Here is a 23,914-nt window from a genome sequence, read left to right as displayed (position 1 = left end):
TTTAAGTCGTCCGTGTGAGTGGGTTTGTTTAGTTAGTTACTCAGCCCTCAGGTTATTTATTTTGGGGACACGAATACCATGAATGTCGCACTCAGGGATCCGTAGGTAAAATGTACTAGGGGAGAACTACACATGATGGCACACGAAAATTTGACGACTCGGGACGAGTCTGTAAAAAGGGGAGGGGGTAGTGTTGTGGTTGACGAAATTCGCAAACCACCATTCAGGTCCCGTAGGTGAGATATCTCTGTAAGTATATGTGTAGTTAGCCCAAACCCGTTGTTTAGAGGGAATAAATGTCATTCATTCGGGCTGCGACCCTTCAAGATAGCCGTTTTTCTTTTACTATCTTTATTTTGGACCAACCGCCATTACTACCACCACAACCACCACCAACCGCATCTCGACAACCACAGCCACCTTCTCCAGAACCGCCTTCACAACATCCACCTTCTCCACAACCGCTTTCACAACAACCACTTCAACCAAAACCGCCCAATCACACCACCATCACAACCGCCTCAACCACAACCGCCATCGCATTTCCATCTCAGCACATGGTTGCCAGAAGCCTGGCATTCATCGAGGGAGAATGGACGACGGCCTCACCCCCTCCTCCCAACGAATAACCCTGCGAGAGGAACAAAAAGCTCTGGAAAAGGCAAAAGAAAGGCCCCGATCCAGGAGAAAAAACGCCGTTCTTCTGGAAGTTTCCTGCGCTTGCTGGAAGAAGGGGCAGCGGCGCAGGAGCGCAGCAGCCAAGGCGGAGCTCGAGATATAAGGAGGAGGCGCAGGCTCTGGTGTGTGTGTGCGTACGCTGAGGTTTTTGTCTCTCTCTGGGCTCTGCATTGCGCGCGCTTGCTGGATCGCGCGCGCTCTGGCTCTCTGGCGGCGAGCTCCCTGGGACGGTCATGACCAGAGCGGCGAAACGAGATTGAAAGCGCCGAGCGCGGAGCGGATCGGGGGAGTTGGAGAGGTGTGGCAGCGACAGAGAGAAGAGTTTCTGTTTCGGGCTCGGGCGCGTTGTGGCGGCGGCGAAGCGTGGCAGCAGCAGCGCAGCAGCCAAGACGGGTAGGCTCTGCCCGGACTCGCGCCCACAGACCACGTCTGCCCCCTTGTAGTTGAGGGTGGCCTCTTCCTTTTTCTTTTGCTTTGGAGTATATGTGTTGTCGGCGCCGTCTGTGAAGTAAAACTGTGCAAGTGTTGCCTTGTGCTCGCGTAGTCGGTAGTAGATCTGCATTGTGTTTCTCTTTTACATTTGCTTTTGGTGCATAATTGTTGTAATTGTATATGTGTGCTTTCCGTTTGCCGCGGAATAAATGTGCTTTATGTTGAACTGTTTTTTTCCCGTTTCGCTTCGTCTTTTCTTTAATTGAATCTCCATCTTACTTCACGTAAAGGGTTGGTCGTGGGCTAAATACGCCCAATAATTAATCGGAACCGTCGAGGTTGACGATAACACCGCTCGGTTATCCCGATAGTACGGAACGGGTCGCTTAAAGTGGCCTGTGTCCGAAGTCGACCTGCGGCGAGGTGCGATCGCCCGGTCTACCCTCCGTGTGGGTACTTAGGTAGGTCGAATTTGGCGAACAACCCTATCCCACGCGGGGGGCCGATTGGCACGATCGTGGTGAGGCCGAAAGGCCCACCCGTGACTAGTTCCCGGCGTTAGTCTGAGAGGGTCACGACGGAATTGTCCGTCCGGTGGGCGACGTGCCGCGATTCGAGTTACGTGGCCATTCGCACGCCGGCGGGCGCGAATCCGCAACAATATATATATATATATGCTAAAATATACCACCTCACGTACGGTTTCCGCCCAGAGAGTGGACCAGCGCCATTTTTGGGCGCGTCTTCCTGCACAGGATGAAGCACCTCGGTTGCAAAGTTCAATAAAGTCCATCTCTGGACAAAACGAAGTGCCGGAATAAAGGGAGGATTTTCTTTTGTTCGTTTTCCCCTCTATGTGTGTTCAAGTCTGTGTGTAGAGGCGCCTCGACTTTCGGCTTTAGTTGACTTCACGTATTATACCCTTGTAAATATTTGTCGATAGTCATTAAATCCCTGTTTATTTTAAGTTGCTTTGTCCGTGTATCTGTTGTGGGTTCGAGTATAAACCCATTGTGCTGTGCATCCTTCTGCTCCGTCGCTCTGCCAGTGTCACCCTGCCCCTCCTGCGCGTGCCATAATCTCTGAGGATCATGTGTCTGCCTCCTAAGGGAAACCACTAGGCGATCCGGGCTGGTCGGTTTTAACTGCACATCCACCACAATTGGGTCGGGGGGTTGGATTCAACTTAACTGCCATTTTGGGGTGTTAACCCCAAAAATACAAGTTCAGCGTCAATGGTGGGGATCGATGTTGGTGGTGGGTGGGGGGGGTTAAAAAAAATGTACACATACCTGAAGACTAATGAAATGGAAGACCAAGAAAGAACCCGAAGAAGTTAGGAGCAAAGATGGTCATCAGGAGGAACCAGGACAGGGTTCAGGTTTCAGCTGCCACTCCACGACCCTCAAACCCATCCAGGTGCGGCCAGGTGAGCCTCACAGAAAAATTTCTGCAAGAATTCACTTCTCCTTGGAGAGACACATAACGAAAGAGAGGAATAGAGAGTCAAAGAGAAGAAGAAGCAAGAATAAGAATGAATAAAGAGAATTGTGAAGAAAAAAAGAATAATGATACGAAAGAAATGTGAAAGGATGGGGTGGTGTATAAGCTATAAGGTCAAAAATGAATATTTTATTAAAATTTAATTCCAGTATTGTATATACGTCAACACGTGAGGTGTCGTGTTCTACTCCTCACAGAACGCCCTGTGCCTCCCATATCCCCTCCCCCATGCCCCCCTCCCATGCTCCTCCCCCATGTCCCCTCCCATGCCCCTCCCCCATGCCCCCCTCCCATGTCCCCCTCCCATTCCCCTCCCCCATGTCCCCTCCCCCATGTCCCCCTCCCATGCCCCTCCCCCATGTCCCCCTCCCATGCCCTCCCCCATGTCCCCTCCCATGCCCTCCCCATGTCCCCTCCCATGTCCTCCCCCATGTCCCCCTCCCATGCCCCTCCCCCATGTCCCCCTCCCATGCCCTCCCCATGTCCCCCTCCCATGTCCTCCTCCCATGTCCTCCCTCCCATGTCCCCCTCCCATGTCCCCCTCCCATGTCCCCTCCCATGTCCCCCTCCCATGTCCCCCTCCCATGTCCCCCTCCCATGTCCCCCTCCCATGTCCCGCTCCCATGTCCCGCCCATCACTTCACATGTGGACGCAACTGCACCCAACCCGCGGTCCCAACCCACGAACACTTGGACAGTATTATATTGTCCCTGAAAATAACTCGTCGATTTAATTAATTATTAATATAATAAATAAATCCTTAATCACAAACCGGCCTTTATTTCCTGTGACGGTTAATTATAAACCTTTAACTAAACCACTGCGTACTTAACACTCATAAACAAACAGGTACGGACTACATTCCAACGTATCCCTTACCAGGTGCCTTCATCCCGTGCGTCCTTCGTCCTTCGTCCTTCGTCCTTCGTCCTTCGTCCTTCGTCCTTCGTCCTTCGTCCTTCGTCCTTCCGAGCTTCGGAGAGGAATGGATAAGAGCTTCCACCCTGCGACCAGATATCCGCCTTTCTTTCTTTCTTTTACTTTCTTTCTTTCTTTCCTTCTTTCCTTCTTTCCTTCATTCCTTGCACGTAAATGTATTTGGACATAAAAATATCGACACGGTCCGTACACACCAAGTACTAATGCTAAGTCCGACATTTATAGAAAATAATAAGGTAATAATATCAATAAAAACAACTCATTCCCTATGTTTATCTCTCCCACCACCACACCTCCCCCATACCACCACCACCACACCTCCCCAATTCCACCACCACCACACCTCCCCAATACCACCACCACACCTCCCCAATACCACCACCACACCTCCCCAATACTACCACCACAACTCCCCATACCACCACCACACCTCCCCCATACCACCACCACACCTCCCCCATACCACCACCACACCTCCCCAATACCACCACCACACCTCCCCAATACCACCACCATCACACCTCCCTAATACCACCACCACACCTCCCCATACCACCACCACACCTCCCCATACCACCACCACATCTCCCCCATACCACCACCACCACCACACCTGCGAGAAAGATTGTGTATGTGCGTGTGTGTGTGTGTGTGTGTGTGTGTGTGTGTGTGTGTGTGTGTGTGTGTGTGTGTGTGTGTGTGTGTGTGTGTGTGTGTGTGTTTTGGCCACATCCGTACGTGCGCGCACACACACACACACACACACACACACACACACACACAGTTGGCCTTGGATGCCACAGGCAGACAGTTGGGAGAGCAAGGCAGGATGACAGACTGTAACAAAAGCACGAGATATGTCCAGAGAGACGGCCCTTATCTCCTGTCTGACTTTGAGGACCTCCATCCGCTGTTGGGTTTGTGGAAACAGCATGTCCAAGGTAGAGTGACCTGGTCTGACACCAAATTGTTGATGTGAGATGAGGTTGTTGAGAAAAGGAAGGATTTCATATCAACTGCGATGAAGGATTACATGACTTTGCTGATGATTGGAAGTAAGCCGATAGGTCTGCTTGTTAAAGGGATCCATTTTTCATACCTTAAAAAAAAACAATGGAATGCAGTGATGTTGGTGGATTCGCAAGCAGATTGAAGATGACCTTGGGAAAACGACAGGGTGAAAAGGGCAGAGAGAGGATGCGCAAGAGCAGCAGAGCAGGTTTTTAGGACACGTGAGCTGATGCCGTCCGGTCCAGTAGCGGAGTCAGAGTCGAGGGTTGAAAGAACCTTCATCTACACCTTCTCAGGTGCAAAAGACAAACAGTCCAGGAGCAGTTGGGTATGACAGGGAAGGATGGATACCGAGAGTGAGGGGTCAGGGACACAAGATATGGAATCAAACACAGAATTGAGGAATTCGGCCTTCTCACGAACGGAGGCGGCGGTGGTGCCATTTGAAGAGGGGGGAGGGATGGAAGAGATGCTCTCCGAAGGCAAGGGCACAACATCTTCGATATGAGGGATCTGTGGGTCGCTCCTTGGAGATCGATCGGCTATCTCCATGCCGTGGGCCTATTCTAGCAGAGCTGGTTCATGGAGTTGATCACTCTGCGAGCGAGTAAATTGCCAGCAGGCACATGCAAGTTCGATTCTTGGCATATACAAGCAAATTGAAGATCTTAACATTTTCCCGAGCCACCTTTGGTGTTTTCCAATTTTAATTAACGTCTCTGCTCAGCGTCTTGAAACCTTATCTCCAGCAAGTCCCACATTGTCCGTCAGGGAGACCAAGTTCGTTACAATATTAAACACATGCTGTCAGGTGGAAAAGTCATTTCCGTTTAGATACTCTGTTGTGTCTGAGATTGTGAGACGGGTGGTAAACGAGCCTGGATTTTGGAACTTCCAAGTTCCATCCGTAACTGTATATGTCTGTATATATTGTCACGGCCAAAAATATTGGCACCCTTGCACTTTTTTTTCAAATAGCTCAGAATTCTCCCTAAAAAATAAGTTGAAATTGACAAAAGTATTTGGTCTCCACAATTCCTTGTTTCACTGTGAATATTACAAAACCTTTCTTTTTGATTCAGAACTTAAAAGAGCCTTTTAAATCAGAAAATAAAAAGAAATGGCAATGACAAAGTTATTGACACCCTCGACTTAATATTTGGTATCACAACCTTTGGACAAAATAACTGCAGTCAAGCACTTCCTATAGCCATGGATGAGCTTCCTACACCTCTCTACTGGCAGGTTGTCCCACTCTTCTTGTGCAAACTGCTCCAGTTCTCCCAGATTTGAAGGGTGCCTTCTCCAAACTGCTGTTTTCAGATCTCCCCACAGGTGTTCAATGGGATTTAGATCTGGACTCATTGCTGGCCACTTCAGAACAGTCCAACGTTTTGTCTTGAACCATTCCTGGGTGCTTTTTGAAGTGTGTTTGGGGTCATTGTCCTGCTTCAAGACCCATGACCTTCGACGGAGACCCAACTTTCTGAGACTGGGTTGAACATTCAGGTGAGGTCAGGTAAGGGAGCATGTGCCAGAGCAGGACGTCGCTGCGTCCACTTTCCACCGGTACTCCAGGGGCCTCCATCTGGCCATCCCCCAGGCAGATGACTGGCCCATCCCAATCTCCTTGACATGCTAATCAACCTGCTGCAACCACGAGGGACATGGTCAGCCCATTGGCCTCCTCCACTCACAAGGCTCCCTCACTGAGAGAACCTGGTGAGCAGGATCAGCGTCAGGAAAACAAGGCACATATCCATACAGCCGCAACTGACGCTCACGGATTATGCAGGTAACAAATCTCATTTGAGTCTCTCTCAGCAACCGCTCGTTGGACACAAAATCTGAAGAGCAATAGCCAAGGATTCTCTGAAGAGCCCTGGTACCAAAGGAATTAAGTCTCTGTCTCAGATCCCTGGTCAGAGTCCAAGTCTCACATCCGCAGAACAAGAATCGAAGCACCAACGACCTGAAGACTTGGACTTCTGTCCTCCCACACAGGTACCGACAGCGCCACACCCCATTATCCAGTGAATCCATGACTCCCCAGGCCCAACCCAGACGTTTATTGACCTCTCGATCACAGCCAGAAGAGACATGAATATCACTGTCAAGGAAAGTGAATCTCTCCACGACCTCAACATCCTCACCACAAACAGGTACAGAAGGGAGAGCAGTATCCAAGATGTCATTGAAAGCCTGGATCTTAGTTTTGACCCAGGAAACCCGTAAACCCAGCGGCTCCGACTCCTCATTAAGCACCTCGAGGGCCCCCAAAAGAATATCTCGAGTCTCCGCAAAGATGACTGCATCATCTGCGAAATTAAGGTCAGAGATCTTGACATTCCCAAATGATGCACGGCAGCTTGATCTCTGCGACATCCTCCCCATAATCCAGTCCAAACAAGTGCTGAAAAGTGTGGGGGCCAGTACACACCCCTGACGAACTCCAGTAACAATTGGAAATAAGTCAGAGATGATATCACCACATCTCACAGCACTCTCAGTACCAGAGTACAGTTCAGACATCAGATCGATCAGTTTTGCTGGCACCCCACAAAGACCAAGAATCCTCCAGAGGGCATCCCGATTCACTGAATAAAATGTTCTACAGAGATCAACATAGGCTGCAAGCAGCCCCTGCTGAAACTCCTGGCTGCGTTCGGTGAGGACCCGAAGAGCAAGGGCACGGTCAATCGTTGACCTCTTTGGTGTAAAGCCTGACTGCTCTGGACGCTGGTGCTCAAGCAGATCATGGCGAACCCTATCAAGAATTATCCGAGCAAAGACCTTGCCCGGCACTGAGAGCAGCGTCACCCCTCGGTAGTTGTTGCAGTCTTGGCGATCACCCTTCCCTTTCCAGAGAGGGACAACAAGGCCCCTCTTCCAGTCAGTTTGGATGATGCCTGTGTTCCAGGCAGAGCACAGAACTGCATGCAATGACACTAGTGCAGCATTTCCACCAGCCTTGAGAAATTTAGCGTGGATGCCACAGATCCCAGGAGCTTTACCCCTTTCAAGCAATTCACCACAGCCTGTGTTTCCACAAACGAAGGTGGACCACAGTTGATTGGATGGTCAGCAATAGGGATAACACCCCTGATGTCCAATTCGACAGCTGGTGGATCAGCCTGGTACAGCCGCTCAAAGTAACCGGCCTAGCGGGCCTTCACTTCAGACTCCTCTGTCAAGAGCCCATCACCCTCGGCTTTAACTGCAGTGCTCCGAGGGATGGGCTTGGATGAACGCAATGTGTGAATGCCCCTGTAAGCACGACGAGAATCACCTGTCCACAAGTGATGCTCTACCCCCTCACAGATTCCTCGCACATAGGCCCCCTTGTCCACCTTAGCGCACATACAGCTTTATGCCTCAGCTCCCTGAACAGCTCAGCTCTGCCATTCAGCCTGGCCCTGCGACTCTGGCCTATGTTATCCAGTGTGCCGTGAGAGACAAAATTCTTTGCCTTCTGGTGAGTTCCAAGACATCTACCAGCAACATCAACGAAGGTGTTCTTGAAGACACTCCACAACTCTTCAGGACCCCCGAAATCTCCACTCAGCTTGTTCGCAAACTCCTCAACTGCCCTCTCATCCTTGAGCTTGCCAACATCCAGCCTGGGCTGGGATGGTACCATTCTACTGGATTTAAGGTGCAACTTCAGAGTTGCTACAACAAGCCGGTGGTCAATATTGAGGAACTGAGCACTCCGGTAGGCCCTGCAGTTCTGGATCATCCTCCAGCGACCATCAATGAGCATGTGGTCAATCTCCTTTGCCACACCACCAGCGTTGGAATACCAAGTCCAACGATTACCTTGTGGACGCTGAAACCATGAACCAGCCACCCTAAGTCCATGACTTCTTGCAAAGTCAAGGAACTTAGTGCCATTCTGGTTCACAGTTCCAGACCCATGGGGCCAACACATATCTCATAACCATCCCTATCAGTTCCAGTCAATGCATTGAATCCCCCAAGACGAGAGGTGTATCTCGCCTGGGGCAATGATCAACCACAGACTCGAGCGTGGCATAGAATGCGTCCTTCATGGTGGGATCACTCTCCTCAGTCGGAGCGTATACAGAAACCATGGAAATTACACCCAAGGAGTGACGAATCCTTCGTGTCATAATACGCTCGTTGACCAGGGTTACCTCAATTATCATTGGAGTCAGCTTATTGGACACAGCTACAGCAACTCCTTGGGCATGGTAACCATCATAGCGACCAGACCAATAGTAGGTGTAGTCATCTGCCATGATCTCGCCGCAATCCGCTCTCCGTACCTCGGAGAGTGCTGCAATACCAATGTCCAAACGCTTGAGCTCAGATGATAACATGAGAGGTGATTATCCTCTCTCAAGGATAGGACAACCCAGGCACCCACCTGAAGGGACCGCCTCAGGTTAACCCAAGGAGACCACCCTGTGGTGGACGACACCTCAGCACCACCCCGACACACTCTCCCACAATCTGATCCAGGAATGTTACTCCGTGGTTTCCCTCCTGTCATCAAAGATTGGGGGTCTTGAAGACTTTGCCCCAATCCCGTCATCCGGTTAGCTGCCCTACGAAGGGAATCTGCACAGGAGGTACTCCCATAAAGTTGGTTTTCAGAATTTTGTTTTGCTTCTGGAATGTTTTGCGGAGTGAAGGGTTTTACGGTGGCCAGAGTGCAAATCCTGCCACCAACCTCCAAAACATTGTGCTCCAAAATGCCTTGGTAATCTGATTTCATGATGCCATGCACACATTCAAGGCACCCAGTGCCAGAGGCAGCACAGCAACCCCAAAACATCACTGAACCTCCTCCATGTTTGACCGTAGGGAAGGTGTTCTTCTCTTTGAAGACTTCATTTTGTTTTCTGTAAACATAGAGATGATATGCTTCACCAAAAACTCTAATTTTGTCTCATCTGTCCACAGAACATACTCCCAGAAGGATTTTCACTTCCTCAGGTGTGATTTGGCAAACTCCAATCAGGCTTTCTTATGTCTTTCTCTCAGCAGTGGGGTCCTCTTGGGTCTCTCATCGTAGAATCCCCTTTCATCGAGTTGGCAACGGATGTGCGAGTTTAAACTGTCATACCTTGTGTCTGAAGGTCAGCTTGAATCTGTTTGGCAGTTCATCATGATGCTTTCTCCACCATTCGAACAATCCTTCACTGCAATCTTCCATCAAATTTTCTCTTGCAGCCACGTCCAGGGAGGTTCGCTCGTGCCATGGGCCATAAACCTCCTGATAACATTGCGTACGGTGGACACAGGAACATCTAGGTCTCTGGAGATGGACTTGTAGCCCTAGAGATTGTCCATCTAAATGGTTAGGGTGGCAGGCTTGGGGTCCTAGGATCCTGAGTTCAAATCCTGCTGGACCATTGAATTAATACCAGGTGGGGTTGACTCAGCCTGTCATCCTTCCGAGGTCGGAAAAATGAGTACCAGCTTTCTGGGATGATTGAGAACCATTCAAGTATCCTGCATCAAAGTGGTGACCCATCCAGGATTGCGCTCAATATCCCAGGAGACTGTTTTGGCAGCACCGACGCTCTGTACAGAGTATGGTTCCAATGGAAGATTGTCGTCCATGCTTGGCTACAATCTTGTGTCTGACCTCATCAGACAATCCTCTGGTTTTCTTTCTTTTCTCCACGTTCATTGTGATGCACACAGTGACACAAAACAGCAGAATGACTCCTTTTCTCTATTCAAACTGGTTGAATGAGTGATTTAAAAAAATATATATTGCAGGCACTGACCTGCAACTCACCACAGGTGAGTTCAAGTCAAGAGTTAAGGAGAATCACCTGCTTGAAATCTAATTATTTCTAACAATTTCCGATATGTGCCAATAATATTGTCCGGGACATTTTAAGATTTCTGTGTGAAATAAGCGAAGATTTAGGAATTTTTTCAGCTTTTTTTTTGTTTTGTTCCACTGCAAACCAAAGAAATCCATATGTGGATACCAAAATAATTTTTATTTCAACAATTTTCTGGAGAAATGGTCCATTATTTGAAAAAGGTGCAAGGGTGCCAATATGACAGTATATTTGTATAAATGAACACCCAGGCAAAAATACTACAGTTCGAACTATAGTGTATTAGTATTTCTCACATATACTAGAGTTGGTAACAGGTCCTACTATGGGAAAACTACACACCCAGACCTTTTGAATACTGTACTGTGTGTATGGTAATGAGAGGGTTGGGTTGGAGGGAGGCAGAGGGGTGTATTAAAAAAAAAAAAAAAATATATATATATATCTCAAAAATAAATCAACATGAAATTGCATTTAATTTACGATTTTATTTCAAATTCAAAGTGTTGTTAAAACATCACATCAAGAGATAATTAAAGCATGTGAAAATGCAGCATAAATTATTAGTTTATATTAAGAGAATAAATATTAAATAGTCTTCATTTACAACATAATATTTGTTAAAATGTTTCTCCATTAAGAATGGAATGGAAGCACAATTGTTCAAAGAGGACATGCATTCTTAAGCTGGTCGTAATGCTTGGCCAAAACCCGCATCTTCTCCAGCACTTCACGGTGCATGGTTCCCTGGAAGCACACACGGCAGGGTAAGTCTCAGTTAAAATGACCACTTGAAAAAGAATACATCATGGGTATGGCTTGACAAGAATGCATCACAGTTGCGATGGTGGAAGTAGGCCAATGCAACCAAAAGGGTTGAACTTAATGATGTAGACCTCAATCTTTCCAAAGGATGAGGAAATGTCCTGGGTTTGAGGGAGATAGGGTCAAATATGGCGAATGCACAATCGGGTGCTCGTTCATCCGTTTCATTTTAATGTGATAGCGGTAAACAAACTCCCATGAGAATCCATAATCAAAAAAACTGCAATTGGATAGTGCAAGAGCATCATTGACTCCCAATATTTTGCTAAGAAAAGAGGAAGTGTCCGCAATTCCAACATTTCAGTCACAGAGTGGCTTTCCTCAGGGACAACACAGGCAATGTGGGCTCAGATCTTTTAAATTCAATGAAAGGGGTGGAGCGGCACAGACATGTGAGAGACCACCGGCTTTCGTATTCTCGACTATGTTGTGTGTTGCGGAAAGGGACAGAAGAGAAAAGGTTGGTGAATAGATATGGGTGGTGAAGAAGGGGAGGGTGGAGTTGTTGGTGAGGAATGGAGTCACAACACCATTTGCTGGATGTTGGCTTTGAATGTAAAGTATGGATATGCAGACAGCGTACCCCCCCCCCCCCACAAATACAATCAGTAACACCAATCTGCTATTGGAATAGAGTTCTTAATCTGTATTTTTTTCATGGATTTTATCGATTAAAAAATCCTGACTTCCAAGAATATCTGTGAGAACATCTGACTTCCATAACTACTTTAAGCTTTTACGCACCTCTACAATTCCATTTCAGGGTGATTTGTGCACAAAAATGTGGGTTCCTCTACAAGGAATTTCAATCTCATTCCTCTCTCCAGGTCTTCAAGACAGCTGTTGACCACCATCTCAGATCATCCCCAATCAAAAACCATGATCTTTTTTACCCTCGTTACCCTCACTCCAAGTTTTCCCTCCTGAGAGTTTCCTTCTGTATCCATCTTGTCCACCCGAAGCATCCTCTCCTGCCTCTCATTCCTCCCCACATCCATCGTTTGTCCATCTCCCTCTGTGTTGGCCTTCAACTCTGCTGTTGGTGTTTCCCCACTCTCATTGTTGTTCCCTCCATCCTGTTACGTCCTGATCTGTTCAGTGTACGAGTACTAGCTTTTCCACGAGCCTCAACTATGTATTCAAAAAATAAAAAAATTGCAGGAGGCCATTAGAGCCATCAAAGCTTGTGCAATGGCTGCCAACTATTGTCCATACTCGATGCTTTTAAAATGGTGAGCGTCAAGCAAGAAAGCAGCAGGTACCATTTTTAAAGTCTTTGGTATGACTCAGCTGGGGTTAAAGCCACCAACTTCCCAGACAATCAGAACAGACGCTCTGACCTCCAAGCCACCGAGTCTGGTTGTCTTCAGACAATCCTCAAAGGTTATCCAGGTCCGTGTATGTAACTGACTTGTGATCAACAAAACCATTTTGATTTGCTGGTTCATGAGCAGTGGTCCTCTGCAAACTGTGCTATGTCATTCAAGCATGGACAAATTGGGCATGAGCTGGCAGTTCCAAATGCCAACCTCTGTGACTAAGATTCATGGCAAGACGAGTGTCTTGTTATAAGAAGGACTTTCCCACACAACGAACGGTTCTAATAGCTGGAAAATCCCAATTATGATGAACAAGTGTCAACTTCATCGTGAAATGTTTTCTGGACAAATGATGCAATTCTGGCCAATGGTTTCATTGCACACATGTCCAACGTTTTCAGAACGAGACATCCACAATAGTCCAAGAAATTCCAAATTGAAAATAAATAAATAAGTTGCAATTTGAGTAGTTCCCTTCTTTTACAGACAACTCTGTATCCAGGTTGAGCCTCACTCTCACTATTAGTGGGGACATTGTCCCTATTGGTGGGGTTAAAATGGCTCAAAATCTTCAACCATGTCCATGTTGAACAGGTGTCAGGCTGGTCAAGGATGAATGTGCATTGATAAACAGTATTGTGTTTAAATGTACTGACAAAGCAGGTGTCAGCTGATGCCAGGGTATGTACAAGACAGAACCATTTTATATATCTATGTCATAGATAATTAGAAAAAACATTTTTTTAAAAAAGAAAAAAAGTTGGTGTTTCTTGCACGATTGTGAGTGTCTCGTCCCACGGTCCTTTTGAACGTCCCTCGAAGCTCAATGGTTCACAATTTTTAATCAGCGTTTGTAATCGCAGCACATTTTTTTCAAGATGAGAAATGTCTGCCCACCTTGCCCAATTGGCTGTAGCTCTGACTGTCAATATCCAGCGCGGCAGGCTCTGCCTTCGCCAAACACGCATCGGCCTGTGGAAGAGATCAGGATCAATGAGAAACTGCACAATAGACTTGTCTCTTTGACTTCATCACTGATAAAGATATAAAGTGATTTCAAATCGTATTGAGGCTTCCGGAACACATGCTCATGGAGGAGCTTGTATGTCTACTGCATGCTAAGCAAGGATGTAGGAAGAGACACCGCTGCACCTTTACCTGAATTACAGGGGCATTAGGACAAAACGTGCGAGTCCAGAACCGTAAGTTAGTGACCTATGGTTAGCAGGATGGCTTCGGAGTATGCGTACTCACTTACGAGATGTCGGGTCTGGGTTTGAATCCCGACCTAGCTATAAGCTATTACCCTGGTGTTTCACATACAGGATGAGGCGTCGACATGTGCACCCTCCATTGGAAGGACATTAAGCCAGAGTACCTGTCTGCCAGCATTAGTTGGTGGAAATTACAGATCCCATGAAGGGTAAATGTGGCTGACCCACGGTAAATGGTACGGAGATGTATGGGACTGCAGCTCCGCTAAGCTCATTCCGAATAGGTAGAACCTATGCAATTGTTTAGGCAGAAAATCTTTTTTAATTTTCTGTGTGTATGTATATATATATATATATATATATATATATATATATATATATATATATATATATATATATATATACATACATATACATATACATATACATATACATATATATATATATATATATATATATATATATGTACCAGCAGTGAAACCCACCCTACGGGTGATCTTGTTCCAAGCATGCAACACTGCCCTGTTCACTGCCTGTTCACTGCCTGTTCACTGCTAACATCACTGCCCTGCATAAAAAAGGTGCAAAAACAGATCCCTGTAACTATAGACCAATCAGCCTTCTCCCAATCATCAGCAAGGTTATGGAATCCATCATCGCTTCAGACATGAAATCCTTCCTCTTCTCCAATGGCTTGATTTCCAATCATCAATTTGGTTTCAGACCAGGTCACTCTACCCTAGATATGCTGCTACTGCTCTCCCATCAATGGATGGAGGTCCTCAATGCCAGACAGGAAATCCGAGCCGTATCCCTGGACATATCACGTGCTTTTGACACAGTCTGGCACCCTGCACTACTCACCAAACTCTCTTCCCATGGTATTTAAGGCCATCTCCACTCATGGCTCGCAGACTTCCTCTCCTGTCGCAGTCAACGTGTGGCCCTAAATGGAGTTCTTTCATCCCCTCTTCCTGTGCAGGCTGGAGTTCCTCAAGGTAGCGTTCTGGGCCCTGTTCTTTTTCTGGTTTTCATCAATGATCTCTCAGACTCTCTGGAAAATCCTCTATTTCTCTTTGCCGATGACTCCACCCTCTGCCGTACCATCTGTCATCCCTCAGACCGGCAAGCAGCAGCTTCTTCGCTCACTGCAGATCTGGATAAAATCACAAACTGGTCCAACACGTGGAACATGTCTTTCAATCCAGACAAATCTCACACTCTCACTATGTCTCTTTGAAAGGACCGTTTAGAAAACCCCCCCATCCACTTTCTCAACAATCCTCTGGAAGAAGTCTTTTCTTTCAAGCTTCTGGGTCTCACTATCTGCCATGACCTTTCCTGGGAAAGTCACATTTCCAACCTTGCCTCAAAAGCCAGTCGCTGACTGGGAATCTTCCGTCGTGCAAAGTCCTTCCTCGGCCCTCTTGAGCTCCTGACCACTTACAAAGCTTTTGTCCGTAGCCTGATGGAGTACTGCTCTCCCCTCTGGGCTGGTGCTCCTGCCTCCCACCTTTCTCGACTTCACGCTGTCGAAACCAGGGCTTTTAAGATCATTGGCATCTCCCGCAATGAAGCTGAGTCTTTGGGCCTCTCACTCAATCAGCGCAGGTTGGTCGGTGGTCTTTCTGTCTTCTACCGACTCCTCTCCAGCCTTGCCCCCCCTGCTCTCTCTGCGATTTGTCCCAACCACATTTCCACAGGGCGCTCAAGGTCCGCCAACAACCCCCTTCTGGTAAAACTACCAAAATCACGAATCACTGCTCATCTTCACTCTTTCATTCCTCTTTATTCCCACCTTTGGAATAAACTTCCTCACTCTATTCTTTCCCATTCTTCCCTCCAGGCTTTCAAAACAGCTGTTCACCACCACCTCTTATCTTCCCCCATCCAAATCCTCGATCTTTTCTCCCCCCGATAATCCACCCAAGCCCACTTCCTTCAATTCTCCTGCTTTCCTTCCTGAAAGTCCCTGTAATGTCCATCTTCTCCTCGCCATGTTCCCCGTCCCATCCCCATCCCTCTCCCTTCCACAGTTCACCTGTGTCTGTTCCCCAATGATTTGTCCCTTCCACTCCCGCCCCTCTTGTCTCATGCCTCCTTGCTGTGAGTTGTGTGTTAGCTCTCATACGAGCCTCGACCAAGGTATACAAAAAAAAACAAAAAAAAACAAAAAAAAAACACATTCTTCTGATGCATACTTTTATTTGGGCTGTGTATAGGTAAGTGACAGCTCTGCAAGCGCAAAAATAAATAACGCGGGTTACCTGCATGGAGCAAAAACATACCTACTGCTTATAATTCAAAATATCTCACGACACTGGAAAACGTAGGGACAGGAGTAAACTGTACTGTAAATGGTAAAGACTTATAATACCCTCTCCCACCTGGAGGTGGCGCTACACAAAACACATTGACATCGAGACTTTGCATTCCCCCTCCCATCCCCGCCCCCCCCCCAAGACCACCAGTGAAGATAAAAACACCCCTATACATTAATTGGGGTCATGCTCATCCTCTGTGGCAAGTCTGGATGCAATTGGCCCAGAACTGTTAGAGTAGCATGACAAACAACACACACACACACACACATACACACACACACAAACATACACAAACACACACACACACACACACACACACACACCGGTCCGTGAATGATAGTAAGGATATATATATATATATATATATATATATATATATATATATATATATATATATATATATATATATATATATATATATATATATATATATATATATATATATATATATATATATATATATATATATATATATATATATATATATATATATATATATATGTACTGTATTTGTATATGTTAGAGTTTGGAGAACTTTTTGAATGGCCCGTTTAGAGCGTGCAATTGTGAATGAGCATTGAAGACGTTTCCTCTACCTGTTCGCCACGGCACACCAGGTGTGCACACATATTTTCTCTCATGTCAGCCAGGTAGCCACAGATGGACGTGTGACAACGCATGTTGTCTCCGCTGCTCGAATGGCAAGACAGGTGAGTTTTCATCACGAGTACGTGTTTCAGCAAAGTGTGCAGGGTGGTTTCTTCCTGCACAGTGAGGATTTTAAAATGCATGAAATAAAATCGCAGCAAAGTGTTTACTGCATGGCAGGAAATCACCGTGAGCCAATCAGTCAAAACACCACATCCAAAGTAATAATATAGAACAGTAAGTAAGCTTTAAATAAATGCTTTGTACAAAGTCATACATTTCAAGGCTCCTGTGATTGCCTTTCCACCATACTGAACGAGCTTTCTCTGAGATGTACAAAACTACACGAAGACGCACTACATGCTGAATGAAGCCATCTATTTATTCTCTGGTTCACCCCCGACACTTACCCTTACTTCTCTGGTTCACCCCCTACACTTACTCTTACCTCCCACATACATCTCTCTGGTCCACTTTCCCTTTGTACTTACTCTTCCCTCCCACATACATCTCTCTGGTCCACTTTCCCTTTATACTTACTCTTCCCTCCCACATACATCTCTCTGGTCCACTTTCCCTTTATACTTACTCTTCCCTCCCACATACATCTCTCTGGTCCACTTTCCCTTTATACTTACTCTTCCCTCCCACATACATCTCTCTGGTCCACTCTCCCTTTATACTTACTCTTCCCTCCCACATACATCTCTCTGGTCCACTTTCCCTTTATACTTACTCTTCCCTCCCACATACATCTCTCTGGTCCACTTTCCCTTTATACTTACTCTTCCCTCCCACATATATCTCTCTGGTCCACTTTCCCTTTATACTTACTCTTCCCTCCCACATACATCTCTCTGGTCCACTTTCCCTTTATACTTACTCTTACCTCCCACATACATCTCTCTGGTCCACTTTCCCTTTGTACTTACTCTTCCCTCCCACATACATCTCTCTGGTCCACTTTCCCTTTATACTTACTCTTCCCTCCCACATACATCTCTCTGGTCCACTCTCCCTTTATACTTACTCTTTCCTCGCTCATGCATCTCTCTGGTCCACTTTCCCTTTATACTTACTCTTACCTCCCACATACATCTCTCTGGTCCACTCTCCCTTTATACTTACTCTTTCCTCGCTCATGCATCTCTCTGGTCCACTTTCCCTTTATACTTACTCTTACCTCCCACATACATCTCTCTGGTCCACTCTGCCTTTATACTTACTCTTACCTCCCACATACATCTCTCTGGTCCACTCTCCCTTTATACTTACTCTTTCCTCGCTCATGCATCTCTCTGGTCCACTCTCCCTTTATACTTACTCTTACCTCCCACATACATCTCTCTGGTCCACTCTCCCTTTATACTTACTCTTTCCTCGCTCATGCATCTCTCTGGTCCACTCTCCCTTTATACTTACTCTTACCTCCCACATACATCTCTCTGGTCCACTCTGCCTTTATACTTACTCTTACCTCCCACATACATCTCTCTGGTCCACTCTCCCTTTATACTTACTCTTTCCTCGCTCATACATCTCTCTGGTCCACTTTCCCTTTATACTTACTCTTCCCTCCCACATACATCTCTCTGGTCCACTCTCCCTTTATACTTACTCTTCCCTCCCACATACATCTCTCTGGTCCACTTTCCCTTTATACTTACTCTTCCCTCCCACATACATCTCTCTGGTCCACTTTCCCTTTATACTTACTCTTACCTCCCACATACATCTCTCTGGTCCACTTTCCCTTTATACTTACTCTTACCTCCCACATATATCTCTCTGGTCCACTTTCCCTTTATACTTACTCTTACCTCCCACATATATATCTCTGGTCCACTTTCCCTTTATACTTACTCTTCCCTCCCACATACATCTCTCTGGTCCACTTTCCCTTTATACTTACTCTTACCTCCCACATACATCTCTCTGGTCCACTTTCCCTTTGTACTTACTCTTCCCTCCCACATACATCTCTCTGGTCCACTTTCCCTTTATACTTACTCTTACCTCCCACATACATCTCTCTGGTCCACTCTCCCTTTATACTTACTCTTACCTCCCACATACATCTCTCTGGTCCACTCTCCCTTTATACTTACTCTTTCCTCACTCATGCATCTCTCTGGTCCACTCTCCCTTTATACTTACCCTTACCTCCCACATACATCTCTCTGGTCCACTTTCCCTTTATACTTACCCTTACCTCCCACATACATCTCTCTGGTCCACTCTGCCTTTATACTTACTCTTCCCTCCCACATACATCTCTCTGGTCCACTCTCCCTTTATACTTACTCTTTCCTCGCTCATGCATCTCTCTGCTCGACCTTCCCATTCCCTTGACCTTCCTGATACATCACTCCAGTCCACTCTCCTCTGACCCTTACCTCCTTGATACATCTCTTTGATCTGTGCTGCCCTTATGCTTACATCCTCCAAACCTCCTTTCCAACTACATGGCTCCTCCTTTTATTTTTTTACTTTTATCAAATACATACCACCTCCTCCCCTCCTCCCCCCACCCCCACCTTCCACATACATCTCATCACGGAAACACCACTTTAGCTGTACCTCCACACACAATGTGTAGATGACATCTCAAGTACATTTAAAATGACAATGCTTTTAAAAGTGCACATCGATCTAAGACTCTTCAAAGAACTTGTGCACAAATCACAGGTAGGACACAGAAACGAGAAGATCTAAATGTACTTTTAAACAAATGACAAGGTCATTCGTAGACTAAAGGACAAACACGTATTGTGTATGTCAATATGGGATTCAAGCCTCGGTTCACTGCATCACGAGCCAGAGGTTCATATGGGAACATTAATAAGCCGACCTAATGATGGGAACAACCACCAAATAGATCATAAACTTACAGGGGAGCTTAGAGACTCCAGCTCGCCATTGAAATCGAGGCTTGAGGCAACCTGTAAGAGATGAGCAGGACATCATCATCATCATCACCATCACCATCAACATCACCATCATCATCATCATCATCATCATCATCATCATCATCATCATCATCATCATGTACACACCACCGATGCAAGGTGATGTGTAGAACCCTCACCAACATTTAGGCATGTCACTTATCCACCACAAGCTGTTGCTGCAGCAGCCCTCAACAACAGCAGGAATTTTGCCACGTTGCTGGCCCACAATGTCCTGCTCTTTTTATTTTGTTATTTTCTACAAGAGCGAGGCTCATTGAAGGGCAAGGTCAAAGGCTCACAAAGGCGGCAATTTGTTGCCGAATTATGAATCACTCACAGGTGAGTGTGCTCCACCTGAGCTATTCTATTAGCCCCTTCTGGGGGGGGGGGCATTGCATCAGCGGCGTGGCCACGCCCCCCTCACCAATGATACAACTCGCTCTGCAGCCACGTGATGTCACAGCCTGGGTTCGAATCCCGACACACCTATAAACTGTCACTCCGGTATTTCACAGGCAGGGTGATACATCAATGTGCGTGCCGTCCCTCGGACAGACGTTAAATTGGACGTACCGTCTGCAGGCATTAGTCGGTGGACGGTGAAGATTCAACGGTACCCTTCACCGAGAGTAGGCTGGCTATCGCCGGCACCCTGAACAAATTACAAATTTGTTGCCGTGTTTCAAGGAAATTGGGGGTGTTATTCACTTATTCCTACATGCAGATTCGGTCACACAATTCATCCGGATGGGGGTGTGGTCAACAGTCCTGCGTTCATTACGTCACTACGTCATCACGTCATTACGTCATCACGTCATTACGCAATTTGAGGCAATAGTTCCCACAGTTTCTGTGCAGTTGATGACGTAAATTGTTCCCACAGTTTATGATATTAAATGATCTTGTAGAAAATAAAAACACGAGGGAGGGTGTCACTGAAAATTGAAGGAATAATTACGGGCCCCGATGAGGTAGTTACACCTTACACCTTGCCTGCCTCCTCACTCACCCTCGGCTCCCTCGACTCAGACCAAGTCCTTCTCAAGACCGCGCGGGGTAAGGATTCTCTGAATACCATCGTAGTTGTTAATATTATTTAATATCATAATCTTTATTATCATGATTATTACAATTACATATTATTATTATTATTATTATTATTATTATGGTCATCTAATTTTATTAACACGAAATGAACATGCACACACACCAACGCGCACTCGTCCAGATGCTTGAAGACCCCCTTGACTCGAAAGTGGTTGTAGTTCACGCAAACTTGCTTGCAAGAGTGTCTTTTCACAGGTGTGCACGTGCTTATGGTCACGAGCGCCAAGAAGATCGCCAGGTGATGCATCTGTGATGAGGGGGGGGGGGGAATGAGTCTCAAAAAAATGAGTCCAGAAATTAAACATCCCACCCACCAAAGTTGTCAGGGATTTCGAAGAACAACACCACAGTGTATGAAACCACCACGAACAGACAAAACGTCTGGAACCTTCTGTGACATTTTTCATAAAGCACAGCAATGATCCAATCTCAAGGTGAAAAGGTCATCACTGAGCAGTAGTATCTCAGTATCTTTAGAGAAGGTACCAGCGCATCCTTTGATATTGGGACCCACCACTTTTGCTGTGCCATATGCCACCTAAAGTCAATGGGAAGACCTTTTTTGAAGTAAATTCTACCAAAAGCTTTGGAATTTCCACGACAATTCATAAAGAAGAGCAATAGTGCGATTCCTGACAATCACGAGTATCGTCAGTCAGGTACAGCCAACGTTTCTGATGTTCCACAACAACCACGATGACATCGCACCACTACTCTCATTGCACAACAACCACAACCAACAAAAATTCCCCATGTGCTTACGTTGTACTTGGAGGAGATGACGTTTGGTTGCACTTGGAGGAGACAGGTGATGGTGTGGTTGGGAATTTCCTCTGTCGATGTCCTCGATATTGAGATGATGGAACACCATGATGCGCTTATATAGAACTCACCTCACGAACAGGTAGGTGAGCCTGGACAAGCCCAGAAAACGTCGCACGTCTTGGCGAAACAGCTGGGAGGCGCACCTTGCAATTTTGGAAAGATGGGGCGAGGCCCTAAAATGTTATGGGAATGTCATCAAACGATTATGGGAATATGAGGCATTCCTGTAGAGTATCATTTTATAAATAGTTTGAATGGGACAATGGATGATAGATCTGAAATTGATTTTTATTCTGAAACTATATTAAGTGTTTTTTAAGTTTCTCTGGCATGTCATTACTGTCTTGTCTCTTGTGATTTAATTATGCTTGTAAGTTATTTTTATGTTGTAGCAATAAATTCACTTTCTGTAAATAAATAAAAATGCATACTGGGTGTGTGTGTGTGTGTGTGTGTGTGTGTGTGTGTGTGTGTGTGTGTGTGTGTGTGTGTGTGTGTGTGTGTGTTCATATATATATATATATATATATATATATATATATATATATATATATCTTCTTCTTTCGGCTGCTCCCGTTAGGGGTTGCCACAGCGGATCATCCGTATGATCCGCATAGTGATTTGGCACATGTTTTATGCCGGATGCCCTTCCTGACGCAACCCTGGTCGCCTCTTACGACACACAGGGATATGGTACCTATTTTTAACCGGGGTATACACCGGCCCAGTACAACTGGTACTCATTTCGCCGACCTCGGAAGGATGACAGGCTGAGTCAACCCCCTGGTGTATTAATTCAGTGGCTCAACGGGGCTTGAACTCAGGACCTTTTGTATCCCAAGCCGCTGCCCTAACCACTGCGCCAACACACCAGGATATATATATATATATATATATATATATATATATATATATATATATATATATATATATATATATATATATATATATATATATATATATATATATATATATATATATATATATATATATATATATATATATATATATATATATATATATGTATATGTATATATATATATATATGTATATGGATATATATATATGTATATATATATATATGTATATGTATATATATATATATGTATATATATATGTATATGTATATACATATATATATATATACATATACATATATATATATATACATATATATATATCCATATACATATATATATATATATATGGATGTAGATATGTAGGCTTTGTTTAATTCACCAGGTAAGTTCCAAGGGAGTGCGCATCAGTCAAGTAATATGCGCTATATCAAATGGTCATGTAACATGTGGTAAGGTTTCAATTTCCTCCGTTGAACGGTTTTCAATGTAAGCTCAATATGCGCTCTTGAAAATGGTCATGTAAGTAACATGTGGTAAAGTTTCAATTTCCTCGATTGAACGGTTTTAGATGGACACTCTAAACACTAGAACTGCCACTTTATAAATGCTGGCAGTGATGGCTGGATACCAAGATGTCCCACTTTAATGCAAGCCCACTTTGATCGGACACCTGACCCATTACATCCTCTTTATTCAATTGAATTCAGAATATAATTAAAACAAAAATATTTAAATCAAATGGAAGACCAAATACTGTAGGTAGAGTACTGCATTGGAATCATCAGAAGGAAGCTCAACAAGCATAAAGCAAATATGAAGGCATCACGAGCAACCTGGATAGGATTTGGGTTTCAGCTGCGACTCCTCTACCTTCAAACCCATCCAGGTGCAGCCAAGTGAGCCTTATTCAAAAAATAAAAAAATAAAAAAGAACCCAGATTCAAAATATTAAATACTTCTGGCTGCCAGACCATGCATCTGATAAGGTTGAAATTTAAAACTATATTCCCCATCATGACTAGATCATAATTGTGAAGTTTCACATTGATCGATGAAGCAGTTCAAGAGAAAGGGTTGAAAAAAAATATATTCGTTCAATACAACATGGCTGCCAGACCATGCATTTGATCAGGTTGAAATTGAAAACCAATATTCCCCATCATGACGAGATCATAATTGTGAAGTTTCACATTGATCGATGAAGCAGTTCAAGAGAGTTTAAAAAAAGATTTTTGTTCAATCCAACATGGCTGCCAGACCATGTGACCTTCTCATTATTCATGCACACCCTGGTATCCCCAAGGCTTTGGGAAGATGTCTGTGAAGTTTCCCCTCAATTTGTCCAGCTGTCTGGAGAAGAAGATTTTTTAAAAGGTTTTAGGGTAAATCCAACATGGCTGCCAAACCATGTGACCTATGATGTCATCAGTGGGAACATTTTGTTCCTCGTGC

General features: G+C 45.4%; 2 protein-coding genes across 3 annotated transcripts in view; both read right to left on the bottom strand.

Annotated features, from left to right (window-relative positions):
• The window catches only part of LOC147009672 (divergent protein kinase domain 2A-like), a 35,667-nt gene extending 32,013 nt beyond the window's left edge, over positions 1–3,654 (bottom strand). For both annotated transcript variants that reach the window (XM_085860970.1, XM_085860969.1), the window contains exons 1-2: positions 3,494–3,654; positions 2,403–2,579 (exon numbers count right to left, since the gene is read on the bottom strand). The gene's annotated coding sequence lies outside the window, so the exon portion shown is untranslated. The remainder of the gene's footprint in view (positions 1–2,402; positions 2,580–3,493) is intronic.
• A 7,211-nt stretch (positions 3,655–10,865) lies between these two features.
• LOC147009671 (uncharacterized) lies at positions 10,866–20,043 on the bottom strand. Its single transcript, XM_085862362.1, has 5 exons — positions 19,808–20,043; positions 19,611–19,661; positions 16,668–16,835; positions 13,431–13,505; positions 10,866–11,136 (listed from the first exon to the last, which is right to left on the bottom strand). Exons 1-5 carry the CDS (start codon positions 19,811–19,813, stop codon positions 11,053–11,055), a joined length of 384 nt encoding a protein of 127 aa, XP_085718488.1. The 5' UTR covers positions 19,814–20,043; the 3' UTR covers positions 10,866–11,052.
• Between the last annotated feature and the right edge of the window lie 3,871 nt (positions 20,044–23,914).

This window comes from Eptatretus burgeri, chromosome 17 (genome assembly GCF_056783735.1).
Source record: "Eptatretus burgeri isolate ZD-2024b chromosome 17, Ebu_testis_v1, whole genome shotgun sequence".
Lineage (NCBI taxonomy): Eukaryota > Metazoa > Chordata > Myxini > Myxiniformes > Myxinidae > Eptatretus > Eptatretus burgeri.
Note: the sequence above shows the minus strand (reverse complement) of the source record. Positions and strands in the feature narration are given on the sequence as shown.